The sequence below is a fragment of the Poecilia formosa genome, unplaced genomic scaffold, assembly GCF_000485575.1.
Source record: "Poecilia formosa unplaced genomic scaffold, Poecilia_formosa-5.1.2 Scaffold16, whole genome shotgun sequence".
Lineage (NCBI taxonomy): Eukaryota > Metazoa > Chordata > Actinopteri > Cyprinodontiformes > Poeciliidae > Poecilia > Poecilia formosa.
This window is the reverse complement of record NW_006799955.1, coordinates 399112-411634: the sequence shown is the minus strand read 5'-3', so window position 1 is coordinate 411634 and position 12523 is coordinate 399112. Positions and strand designations below refer to the sequence as shown.

General features: G+C 39.6%; 1 protein-coding gene across 2 annotated transcripts in view; it reads left to right on the top strand.

The window, feature by feature from the left end:
• The window catches only part of igsf3 (immunoglobulin superfamily, member 3), a 107293-nt gene that overhangs the window by 61473 nt on the left and 33297 nt on the right, over nucleotides 1–12523 (top strand). For both annotated transcript variants that reach the window (XM_007546364.2, XM_007546363.2), the window contains exons 3-4: nucleotides 2541–2960; nucleotides 8429–8815. In XM_007546364.2, the coding sequence (XP_007546426.1) occupies nucleotides 2541–2960; nucleotides 8429–8815 (807 nt within the window). The remainder of the gene's footprint in view (nucleotides 1–2540; nucleotides 2961–8428; nucleotides 8816–12523) is intronic.

The following is a 12523-nucleotide window of genomic DNA, read 5'->3' as shown; positions in this document are numbered from 1 at the left end:
ATTTCTGATGGCTTTTGTAAACATTTGACCAGCTGATACACATTTCTCGTTAAGGATTACAATATCATTTTAGCCATTAGCATTGTCAGCAAAGTTAATATGACAAAACCAATCATTTCTATGTGTATATCATAGAACGTAAATCGTCTTCAGCAATTTCCAAAACACAGACAATATTTCTAAATCCAGTTTCTTTAATGATGAGCAAAAGTTGAAAGTTCAACAAGGAATAAAACAAAAATGGAGAACTTTTGCTGTACTCTGTTCATCTGTCTTATTTCCTGCAGCAAGTCTTTTTGCTATCTGGTGATTGACCTTTTTCTGATCTTTTTCATTGATCAAAAAACGATCTGAATTTTTTACTTCTTCCAACTGGGTTACGGATCAGAGTCAGATCAGCCTGAAGATCTGCCAATTCTGATCAATATATTGGACTTCTGTCTGCACATTTACTTTAATCCATTGTCATATCTGCATTGTGTCTTTAAATTAGCACATTTTTAAGCCTGTATGCATTATTTCAAGACCTTTATGGGCATCAGGTCAGCAGGGCCCCAAGCAGTTGGTTATGTCTTGAACTGGCTTTGGTCAAGTGTTAAACATGGAAAAAGAGCAGAATGCAGAACATGCAGATTATTTACACTGTCATTGTGCCAGTAGCCACACAGCTCTGAAAAAGAAAATTCAACTTGTTGAAAAAAATGTGGAGTACTTTAGTTTTCAGGCTCTGAAAATTCACTCAAAATAATCAAATCACTGTCATGTAGAGTTCCAGCTTCTAATATTTTTCTAAATTTAGTCAATTTCAGACCTTAAACATCTTAATCTTGATATTTATGCAGTGCCTTGTGACCTGCTGACCTTCTGACCTTGCTAGCATTTTGCTCTCAATGATACATTAAGCCCCGGAGTGGAAGAAGTTAAATCTTGTCTGAAATCCTCCCTTTCCATCTTCCACACACACATTTAATATACAATACTGCGGCTCCCTGATACCGGTCCAAAAATACTCGCTCAGCTAAACGTGTTTCTTTAAAAAGCTTCACATGTTTATTTCTGTCGCTCTGCTGAGCGTTTCCAGCCTTCTGAAATTCTCACATCTTGATGTCTCTCTTCCTTCCTCGCACCTGAGTGTCCCACTCTCTCATCTCCTCTCTTCAAGCCATCTGGCTTGTTTTCTGTACTATTTTTTTTTTCTCCACCCCTTACTTGTACTGTAGATGGAACTAAGCGGAATGTATTACAGTCATTTTTAACTCCATGTTTGCATATTTAGTTCATGCACTATTAATACAATGTCTGAGATGTTTTGAGGTGGAATCTTGGGTTGTGTTTACTTTAACAATCAATACAGAATGTAATCAGTCTGAAAGCAATGCTAAGAGCATCCCCGGAGGTATCTGGCTGTGCGAGATAGAGAATAAGCCATCAACACGCGGTGTCATTTGAAAGTCATATATGGACGAGAAAATAGAGGGCGGTCTCATCTGAACAAAGACCATTTGCATTAACGCCTTTTCCTCACACCTTCTTCTAAGAGTGAATCAGATTACTTGGCACTGAGAGCTGCATGGGTGTTTATTTTTTACACCCCTATAATGGTATGATAAATCAAAAATGCTATTTAAGCATTCGGGATTTGAGAAATGACTCATGGTAAGTACAGTGTCTTCCAGAAGTATCCGTGCACTTTTAATAATCCACATTTTACAACTAATGGTTTTCTATTGGATTTAGATCTGGATTTTGAGAGGCTCATTCTAACACTTAAACAGGCTTTTAACTAAGCTATTCCATTGTAGCTGTACTGTAGGGCTGATGTTCTGCTGGAAGGTCAATCTCCTCCCATCTCAACTTTCTGCTGAGTTTTAAAAGGTTTCCTGTCAGGATTGCTCTATCCCTGTTTCGATCAACAAAAAGAAAGCCTAGCCACAGCATGATGCTGCCCCCATGTTTCATAATGGTGGATTGTGTGCTATAATAATGTCGTATAATAACATGCAGCATTAATTAAGTTCAACATATATCATTTTCCTTGCAAGCTAAAATGTTGGATTTTGGTTCAAATGACCAAAGCATCATCTTTCACACTTCCTGTGTCCACCACGTTGCTTGTGGAAAACAAGACTTTATCTTCTTCGGTCAGTTATTATTCTGCTTTGCACTTTCTACTCTAAAACCATATTTGTGGAGTTCATGACTAATGGTTACCATAAAATTTTCTCTGACCTAAGTAAGATCGACGTTTTTGTCTTGGCAGGTTTGCGGTTGTGCCATGCTCTGCATTCATGAATCACATAATGCTTGTGAGATATTGAAAGTTTTGCATGTTTTAATATCAAGCCTGATTAAAACAATGTAAACATCATATAATTTTCCTCACACTTTACAAATGAACTTTGGTTTTCGTTTGTCTGTCCCATAAGATCACACAGACATTAATGTGAATACTTTTGCAAGTTACCACTACATCTTATGCCTTATAATGATTATGATCATAACGTTCTCTCCCTTTTTTTCTTTTTCTTTTTTTTTTACAGTGATCCCTGACTCGTTGACAGTAACAGCTCCTCCCCAGACTCTGTCCAAAGTGGAGGGTGACACATTACAGCTCAACTGTGAGGTGTCCCGAACCACGATGCAGCACACACACCTGTCGGTCGGTTGGTACCTCAGGTCCCCTGAGAATGCAACCGCCCCACCTCAGGAGCTGGTCACTCTGTCCAGGGACTTTGTTTTGCGCTCTGGAGGACCTTATCGGCAGAGGATGGCAGCAGGAGATCTCAGGTTGGACAAAACCAGTGCCACATCCTACAGGTTGACCATTCACAAGCTCCAGCCAGTAGACCAGGGGCTGCTCTACTGTCAGGCAGTCGAGTGGATTCAGGATCCAGATGGAAGCTGGTTCGCAATGACCCGCAAGCAGAGTGAAAAAACACAGCTCCGCATACAGCCGACTGGTGAGTGAACCCTCCAGCCTCATGTGAGGTTCAAGACTTCTTCCAGACCAAATCCATTGCAGCTTTTTCAAAGTCACACAGGAGATGTTTAATATCAGTGGCTCAGTAGGTAAAGGTATGTATTGTGATTAATGGGTTGTAAGTTCAAACACTTGCTATGACAGTCTAAGCCACTTTGCCAATTTGGCTTTGGTCAAGACTTTTTACCCCTTTGAACTTCTGGTAGGGGTCAGAGGTCCTGGTGGTGCTGATTAAATGGAAACCTAACTTCTGTCAGTCTGCCCCAGTGATGCTCTGACTACAACGCAACTCACCCCCATAACTGTGTGAATGTGTACAAATGGAAGAATGACTGATTACAGTGTAAAGAGCTTTGTAATCCTCAGACTTGATTTAGCGCTATACAAGTGCAGACCAATTACCATTTACCATGACTCAGGCTGTGTGAACTGAAAGCCATTAAAGCAGAGTGCAGCAATTTAATGGACAAAACAATAGATAGATTTTTTTTTTTCAATTCAAGTTTTTCATTCATCAAAAGAAGGACCTGAATCAAATGATAATCTTTATTTAACTAGACAAAAACATTGTTGAGATCTAATTTCTCTTTTGGAAGAGGGAGCTGACACGATAGCAGCACCTAAAAGGCATTTAAAACTGTCTGTGGGAGTAAGTTTTCTGTTGGTCTCTTTCTAAAAACGAAAACCTTCATTCTTAATGAGCAGTAATAAAAGATCCCCTTCAGTTTTAAAACAAGGCAGACACTTTAAATATATTACTTAAAACATGCACATCCATTAAAGGAAGGCTGCAAGATCCCAAGGTCTTTACACTGCTTACCTTGCAAATAGCTTACTTTTAAATGAAATTAACTTTTAATATTTTGATGAGAACAATATAGGTATAAATTTGGGTCAAAACTATTTATGCTCACAGATCAAGGTTTGTTAGGGTTTGTGTAGTTGCTGTAGTCACTGTCTTTAAACTTCAGTGACTAGTGATTATTTTGTTGTATTTGGTATTCCCAAGGAAAAAAAAAGTCTAGCCCACTTCCCCTTCATATTTTTTACATTCTAGAACAATATATAATAGAACATTTTCTATTAAATCTTTATCGATGAGTCATGATTACAAAACGTACCCACAAAACTACTTTCCTCTGGACATGAGTATTGTTGAAACTGAATAGTACAGGTTGTGTTCCTAATACAGGTTCGAGGCATGCTTAGGAAGAAAAGGTAGTCATATGTAAAGATGGATTTCAAAAAGGCTCCTGCTTGCTTCAGATGCAGTCTCAGTAGGTAAGTGCTTCATACTTTGGCCTTTTGCTTACTATTTTAGGAGAATGTGACCTATTCCCCTAATAGGTCATATTAGGAGAACAATGTGAACTGCCTTGCAGCTCCTGCTTACAAAAGCTACTAGTGGTTCATAGTTTTAACCAAAGAAAACTGACACATGGACACAAGAATCTGGCCGTTGAACCACCAACTCCAATCAGTAAACAGTTCTGCCCCCTCTGCTTTCTGATTCACAACCACACACTGGAGACAAGCGTTTCTGTGGGAACCAAAGAGAAAAATGGGTAATCACATCGGTCTAGATCCCCTCTGTCCTTTTGACAGGCACACACGCCTGCATGTGGGCCGGGTTCCTCTGATTGCTGATCAGTATCTCACGTTAAGCTCATTAGCTTACTAAAAAGGGCTTAGTTAAACCTCCACAGACTCCACACTTTTGTATTTGTGTCTGTTTGATGGGCAACATTACAACCAATTCCAAGAATAAATTTAAATGTCTCCAAACAGTGTGGGTGTTTGACATGGGAGACTTATAGCTTACACATAAACAACATCCCCAGGCAGCACATGGCCCAGGGTTCAGAAGCCAAAATGAATATTTTTTTGTTCTGTTGTGCAGTTGCATAGTAGCATACTAATGTGAAATATTATAGACATCATCAAATCTGTTGAAAGCAAATACATACAGAGAAGAAGCTTCAAAGTAATGAGAAGGAAAATAAGATAAAGGCAGAGTCGGAATGTGAACGGCGGTGGGATGGGAATGATTTAACTATGCAGAAACAATAGTTAATGCACTGACCGTCAATCCATCTATTGTCTGTACTTGCTTAATCTTGCCTGGTCATGAGCAATAATTGATCTCCAGAAGTCAGGGGGTGACAAACAAGTTGCCCGCCCAATATAGGTCAAGGCAGAGAGACTCACACCCAATTTACCTCCAGGGGTACCCTGAGGTACCTCACATATGCAAACTCCGAATAGAAAAGAACATTGTTTATACCAAAGACCTGCTTTATGCAAAGCAATTACACTAACAATTGCCCAACCATGCAGTCTGTTGACATCTCAATCAAATAAATAGGCACAAGTATATCATGATGGCCCTTCCAAAGGGTCTTAGGATAAGGATAAGAAACATCACACCTTCTTGTGACAAAGTTCTGGCCATTGCACTTTAAGACTCCGTGATTACAGAACCATCACCGAGGCATACACCATTGCAATATGACGGAAGCACGATAAGCTGAGATGACATAAAGAGGGATTTGTCTTTGGGGGTGTTCTGGAAAACCGAAGAAGGCCAAAGAATGTGTTTGGGTGACTGGCATTGTAGTATGTCTCATTAGATAATCATCTAATAAGGCCATCAATCGCCTCATACACCAGAAGGACATGTAACAAAAGCCACTTTATGGCTTTGCACATGCACATAGATCTTATCCAGCACTTCAGAACCACTGTAATGTATTCCATGCACATAAAGAGGCTCTATGTGCTTCTAAGGAAAGGCCAAAGATTCGGGTGATAAACTGCTTTGCCTTTTGCTTTGGTGACTGTCTGATGCCAGCAAATCACTTCAAAGTGAAGATCGTTTTGCCTTTGTCCATTAAACGCTGATCCGCTGTGGCCTGATGCAACTCGACGGTGCTCCAGCTAGTGCAACATGTATGAGAACAAGGGGTTGAGTTGAGATCTTCCATTACGCGAGTTTCAGATCAGATCATGCTACTTCAGAGAGGAAGTAGCATGAAAAGCTCAACCCTCAACACACTTCTTCGCTTCATCTTTCCTGTAATCTATAATTGATGCAGTTATTGTTGCACGACAAAGAGAATAAGCAGCTGCTCGGCAGTATACAGCTGTATATCTGAGTGCTTAAACTTTGTTATGTGCATATATATATATTTTTTTTTCAGCTTGTTTTTGTGTGACTATTGCATTACGAGGGTGCAGCTTGCATGCCTTCAGGGTAAAGTTGCCTGTTTTATGTTTCACCTGTTAAAGGGGATATTTGACAGTGTGTGCGATAACATAGACAAGACAGGCAGCAGCTCCTCCATTAGGCTTCTATTATAAAAGATGGAGTGGATCTCAAGACAGCCTCATCACTAGCTAATCACCCACAGCCGCCATCAGGGAGAGAAGTAACAGACGGAATCCTAATGCATCTTTCATTTTATCTCCTCTTCTCACGTCTCTCACCCTCCTTCGCTGCTCTTCGACCACCTCAAATGAACACTTTTCGTATTATTTTTGTATGTTTGTTTCCTTTTGCTTTACAAAGTGCAATACCTCACCCCAAATGCACCCTGTACTCTGCCCCATTACTGTAAACTCCTCCTAATATCGAAGCACTTTTCAGAGTTATGACCGGATTTGGGTCACCTGCCAATCAATGACATCGATCTATTTCAAAGATCCCAACAAAATATTTCACTGACCTCATAGAAGTGTATTAGCTATTTTTTGAATCCATTGGTTGTTCTTCTCTTTCTTGTTGCGTGGTGTGTGTGTGCATATTTGATGCTAGTGCTGTCCACTTCATCTCGCAGAGGGTCACAGGGTCAACACACACACAGCCAACTATGTGCTCTCACACTGTCAGTTTAGCATTTTTTCCCCAAAACTTTAAGTAAGAAAAAAACAGTAGTGAAAAGTGAAAAGAACAAGTTGAACGGTTACAATAAATAATGTCTACACTCACATTAATAGAGCTGAAAGCTTTACATCACCTTATTAGAGTCTATTTCAGTTAGGCAAAGATTGCAAAAACCTATAAATCAATGAGCCAAATGTTAAATTTATTGTGTCATACTCATACATTTGCATATCTTGTTTACTACTGTTTGTTTCTTCAATTATTTTTTTCCTTATTATTTTGTTTGAATTTTGGAACTTGAGTGAAAAACTGAACATTTTCCTCCATGATGCAACTCTAAGTAGGCCATTAGAGCTATTAATTTAGACATTAGTAGGGCCATCTATCCACCGTCTCCTTTATGGTGACCTACATTGGGAACAAACTAGACTCAGGGGACCCGAAGACCCACCACACTGTGGGCGTGGTCACCACATAATGTGTATTATTGACTTAATATAAAACAACGATGTATAAAATAGTAAAGCACCAGCTAAAGGCATGTTTCCATTATTCTATCCTGAACATTTGTCCCCTGGAACTTATTCACCCACTGAACCTTTGGACTCCAATAAGGCCATTGAGAATCCTGAACCTGCATTGGAAATAATTTGACCTTGGAAATGCAAGACTTTAGTTTGTAAAATGCTATTGGAAGCATCAGCATGTTGGTATCGATAGGAAACATTGGCTATAAATATAAGATTAGACATTAATTTCTTTCCATTCATTGCAATTCTAGACATTAATTACTATTGGTCAGTTGGCCAATACTTTTTGTTCAGATGCTGCTAGTTGGTCGGTCACTCATCTGTTGTGTTTTTTATGTAGTAGTGGTTAGTGAACAAATACATTTATCTTTGATCTCTTATTATATTTTTCACTCCCATGTCTATTGCTCTTTTACCAGGGGAGTCTTTGAAATTGTCTTCATAATTGTGTTCTTTTGAAACCCTGTTTATACTCACTATAGTTAAGAAAATCAAGGCTGCCACGTCAGTTGGATGCAAGCTGATCAACTGTAAATTATTACAGCAAATTAAACAGAACAGATGGACATATACACACAAACAAAAACAAAACTACGATCAAGCTTAATTTAGCCAATGTGGAAGTGTTGGAACTATCAGTGTTAACTCTAATTGTTCACTTGGTGTGTGTGTAGGAGGTTGGAGCAAAACAGCAAGATAAAGGGCTAAATTATATTTTAATTAGACATATTTATTCTTAGTTCTGATTGTGAAATATGGGAAATGGTTCCAAAGATTTGTCTTCAGAGCAGGGCACTGAATGCTTCATTTTTCATCCAGTCTCTCCTCCCCACCTTTGTTTCTTTTCTTTAAACGTTTATTCAGCTGTAGCCGATTATAAAATATTTAATTTGTTTGAGACATCAGAAGGAAATTGTTTGGGATGTTGGAGAACGAACCTTCACCTCACCCACACCTTTTGCTTCTTTATCAGAATTGAGTACATATTTGTCTGTTTGACTGCTGTCTTTCTCTATGTCTCCTCCTTCTACTTAGATCGAGACTTCAGCATCCAGGTGAGCACGGAGCGGCGGTCCTTCATGGCCGGTGAGTCGCTGGAGCTTCGCTGCACCATAGAGGCGCAGAACGTCCCCGAGCGTTTCTTCTCGGTGTCGTGGGTTTTCAGCAGCTCACCGGTGGCCGTGGTGGGCCCCAGTGCCGTGCCTGTCCTGGGCCCGGGTTACGTTGCCCGTGAGGCAGCCGGACTCGTGACCGTGCGCAAAGAGTCTCCCAATATTCACCTGCTGAAGCTGCATCGCTTGAGTACAGAAGACTCCGGAAAGTACATCTGCCGCGTCACGGAGCGGGAAAAGACACCAACGGGAGACTTCATCGACCGCAGCAAAAGGTCGCGCAATGTCCAGATCACAGTCCAACCACTCAGTAAGTATTGCATCCACTACGTAAGACGCCTCTCTCTTCTCAAAACTGATCTATACCAGACTGCCTCACTGCCTCTACTGTCAGCTTTGAGTAAGAGGGGAAAAGATAATGCTGCTTTTATTTCTGACGTGTTTTCTTGAGTGGATTGTTTAGGGTTGGTAATGCTGCTCTGTGGTCCTTCCCCATTTGCTCGGCTTTATGGGAGGAGAGTAACACAATAGGCGGATAATGGAGAGCAGTAGAGTCTGGACTAAAAAGAGCTAACAGCCATGAAATGAAAGTATGCAGAAAGAAAAGAAGCAGAGAAAGGCGTGATGTTCTCGAGGGCCATGTAAGTGGTTCCCCTGGCTAAATTAATGTGTTCTGCTGGAGCAGACCTCTTCAGCTGGCTCAAGCAGGGCTGCCCATTGGGGTTGTGTCAGGGCTGCAGCTGACTGATTCAAAGTTACAGTAAAACCTTTAAAACTGTGGTCACGATTCTGTTAACTGCCCCTGAGACTACTCCTTCGGTTAATCTCGATGGGGAGATATGCTCTGCCTTCTTCTTTTTTTCTTTTTTTTTTTTTTACTCTCCTTGCATGTCCCTTAGGACAGGAACATTGAGTATGGAGCCAGCTGCTACAAGTATAATTTAGACTGAGTGGGATCTCCTACAAAACAGCCAGTGTTACCTTACTTTTCCTGCTGCACCTTCTGCTAAATTAGAGGAAAAAAAAAAAGATGGTATGGAGCTTGCAGTTGCTCCTGAGGGAATATATGTGCAAGGGAAGTGTTAGCTTCTCTAACAAAAGACCCTAATGACCTATAAAGGATGTTTATTGTGCTTACTCAAGATAATATCCATGGCTGTTGAGGGAGGGTCTTCTTTCACACACACAAAAAAAATATTCTTTAATGATTGATTTATCTAACCCCACGTACAATCTTGCTTGTGCCTCCTTGCTCTAATTGGTGTAATATGCGTCACGTTAGTATTAGGTTGCAGCAGGAGCTACTGCTGATGAGTGGGATGTAGACAGAGGTGACAGCACAGAAAAAAAAAAAGAAAAAAAAAACAGCTGCAAACGCTTCTGATAAATCAGAGCTGATGGATGAGTTTACATTTGCAATAGGAACGCAGGAGCATGTTCACCTGCTCAACCGAATCTGTTTTAGACTAATAGAACAACAAGGTTTCAAGAAAACTAGAAGAGATGGACTGTTGTGGAGAACAGAGGTTATTTGAGAGAATAGGAACATTTAAAACATATAAGGTTTAAAGGGGACTTGAAAATGTAAATGAAGAAATACGTAAGGGTCCTCGGCTTGTAGCCATTAGAAAGGTTCCGACCGTTCTTTATTTTTGTTAAAAAGAGAGAATTAAGAAATAAAACATTAAAAGACGACTCATTTCATCTTTCATTTTTGCCCGAGATTCAAAACAACACCAATGTGTTGGATGTGATCCTCATATCAAAATTCAAACATTTGTGACACCTCACGCAAAAAGTAGAAATAAGTTGCCTTTACATCACTCAATCCATGCTGGTAATGAGGCGTTTAAATAAAAGGTACCTAGATATTGTTGATGAGGCAGTTAGCAGTGTTGTACACTATATTGACTAACTGCATCTAGTTGTTGTAACACAAAACCAGACTTGTTTCCGGTTTTGTCGTGCTCTGTCACTTTTTTAAAAAACTCACAAACTCCTTAGAGTTTGTGAGTTGGTTTGGTTTTTCTACTTTCCAGTTGCCATTAGCTACATGGATGTGCTCATTGTCTTTCTTTGCGTCACACTAGCTATATAAGCGTTTATCAGAGATTTTCCATTTTATGTATTAAATACTAAAGAACCAGTTTCACTCATACAGTAAAGCTTGTACAGTAATTTATAGTAAAAACAAACTGAAATAGTCCTGATTTAGTACTTTTTTAGAAACATGACAGCATAGTTGTCCTTGGAAACCATAATGTTTATTGAAGAAGTACTTGTTCTAAAATTTTAAAGAAACTCTAGAGTGCACACTTGATTATCTGATGCAAATTATACATCTACATTTCACTTGCCACTTTACTTTATAAATCAGTGAGGAAAAGTGATACAATAAAGCTGTGGGAAAAAAAGCGATGAAGTTATTCAAATTAAAGGAAAGAGAGAGATAAAAGGGTTTCCCTTTATCCATTAGAGTGTGATAGAAACAAGAAGCAATTTTATTCCATTTTCAGTGAAGGCTCATGCTTATTAGCGGCAATGAGGATGGCAGAAGCATGAGGCAGAACTTGGCCTAAGGGGAGGCAAAAAACTGAGAAACACTCACAAGACTGAAGCAATTCCTCACAGGGGGATGAGATGTCATGTGCCAACCAGAGGTACGTGATGTTTGATGGACGTAGAAGTGACGTGAGCTTCGGCAAAGCAGAAAAAGGATTTTAAAAAAAAAAACAGAGCTGAAGAGAAGACTTTTATCCTTTCACCTTTCACTCTGAAGTGCCACTGAGCCCTGTGATCTGAGTCTTCTTTCCTGTGCGTATGTGGACTCGGTGAACAAGCTTCATGGGGTTCAGAAAGAGAATCTCAACCCTCACACACACACACACACCTACACACACGCACGCACACACACACACACGTTCAAAGCTGTCAGTGTAAGAAGCCTGAGGCCAGTTAGTACTACATGCATGCTCCCATATTCACTTACAAGGATTACAATGGACACGAGCCACACTTTTACATAAATTTGTTGTCCATTTAAGGAAAAAAAAAAGTGATTCTTTTTATTGACGGTGGCCTCAGGTACTCTTACGTTTTTTTTCTGTTTGTTTTTGTTGCTGAAAAATGTTATTAGTGTTGACGTTTGTGTTCACCGGGAGCTTGACTTGACTTGTCTTCATGGTTAATAATATGGTTCCAACAGGATGGCAAAGTATATATGCAGCCCATTTTCCAACCACCTCAAAAATAACATATTAACAGAAGGAAATGTGGAGTGCGGGTCACCATAGAAAATTCAAAATACCTCAAGCTAAAGACGCCAGGCCACTATTCTGACAGGTGGACTAGTGAAGGTATGTTGTTCCAACAGGAGCTTGCAAGGCACATTTTTCTTTTTAAACATATGCTTGACTCATCACTTACAAAAACACCCCTTCACTTCAGCTCACAATGTTTTCCTTGAGAACAGTTTCAGATGCCAGACTTATGCTAGCATGTTTATTGACTGTTTTGGTATGACTCATTGATATTGATAATTCACTGTGGTTCCATAAACGTAGTGCCAAAACTTACAAGTTATTCTCTTGCATCTTGAACTTAGAACTTTGCTTTATATGTCATAATATTTGATAAACAGCATTTTAACTGCTTTTCGTGCAGGTCTCGCTTACGTAGACAGCGGCAATAGGAGTTGGAAGATTTCATATAACACAAATTCTTTATTTAGGCACGATATGCACAACCTTTTGCTTTCAAATGTGAAATTGGTTGTACATTGTCTATTGTGGGGACAGCTGATAAAGAAAAATATAAACAATACGTCCATCATCTGCACTGGGTCTTACTGACTCAACTGTCAATTATTTTAAAAAGCCTTAATCAAGTCCTGATACTTGGAAATTGAATCATGAACAGCACGTGTTTACACAAGCTTTAATAACAGATTTATTTCAAGGAATGCTTTTTGTTTTATTTTTCATGGAAAACAATGTCCAGGTAACAGAAAATTGACTAT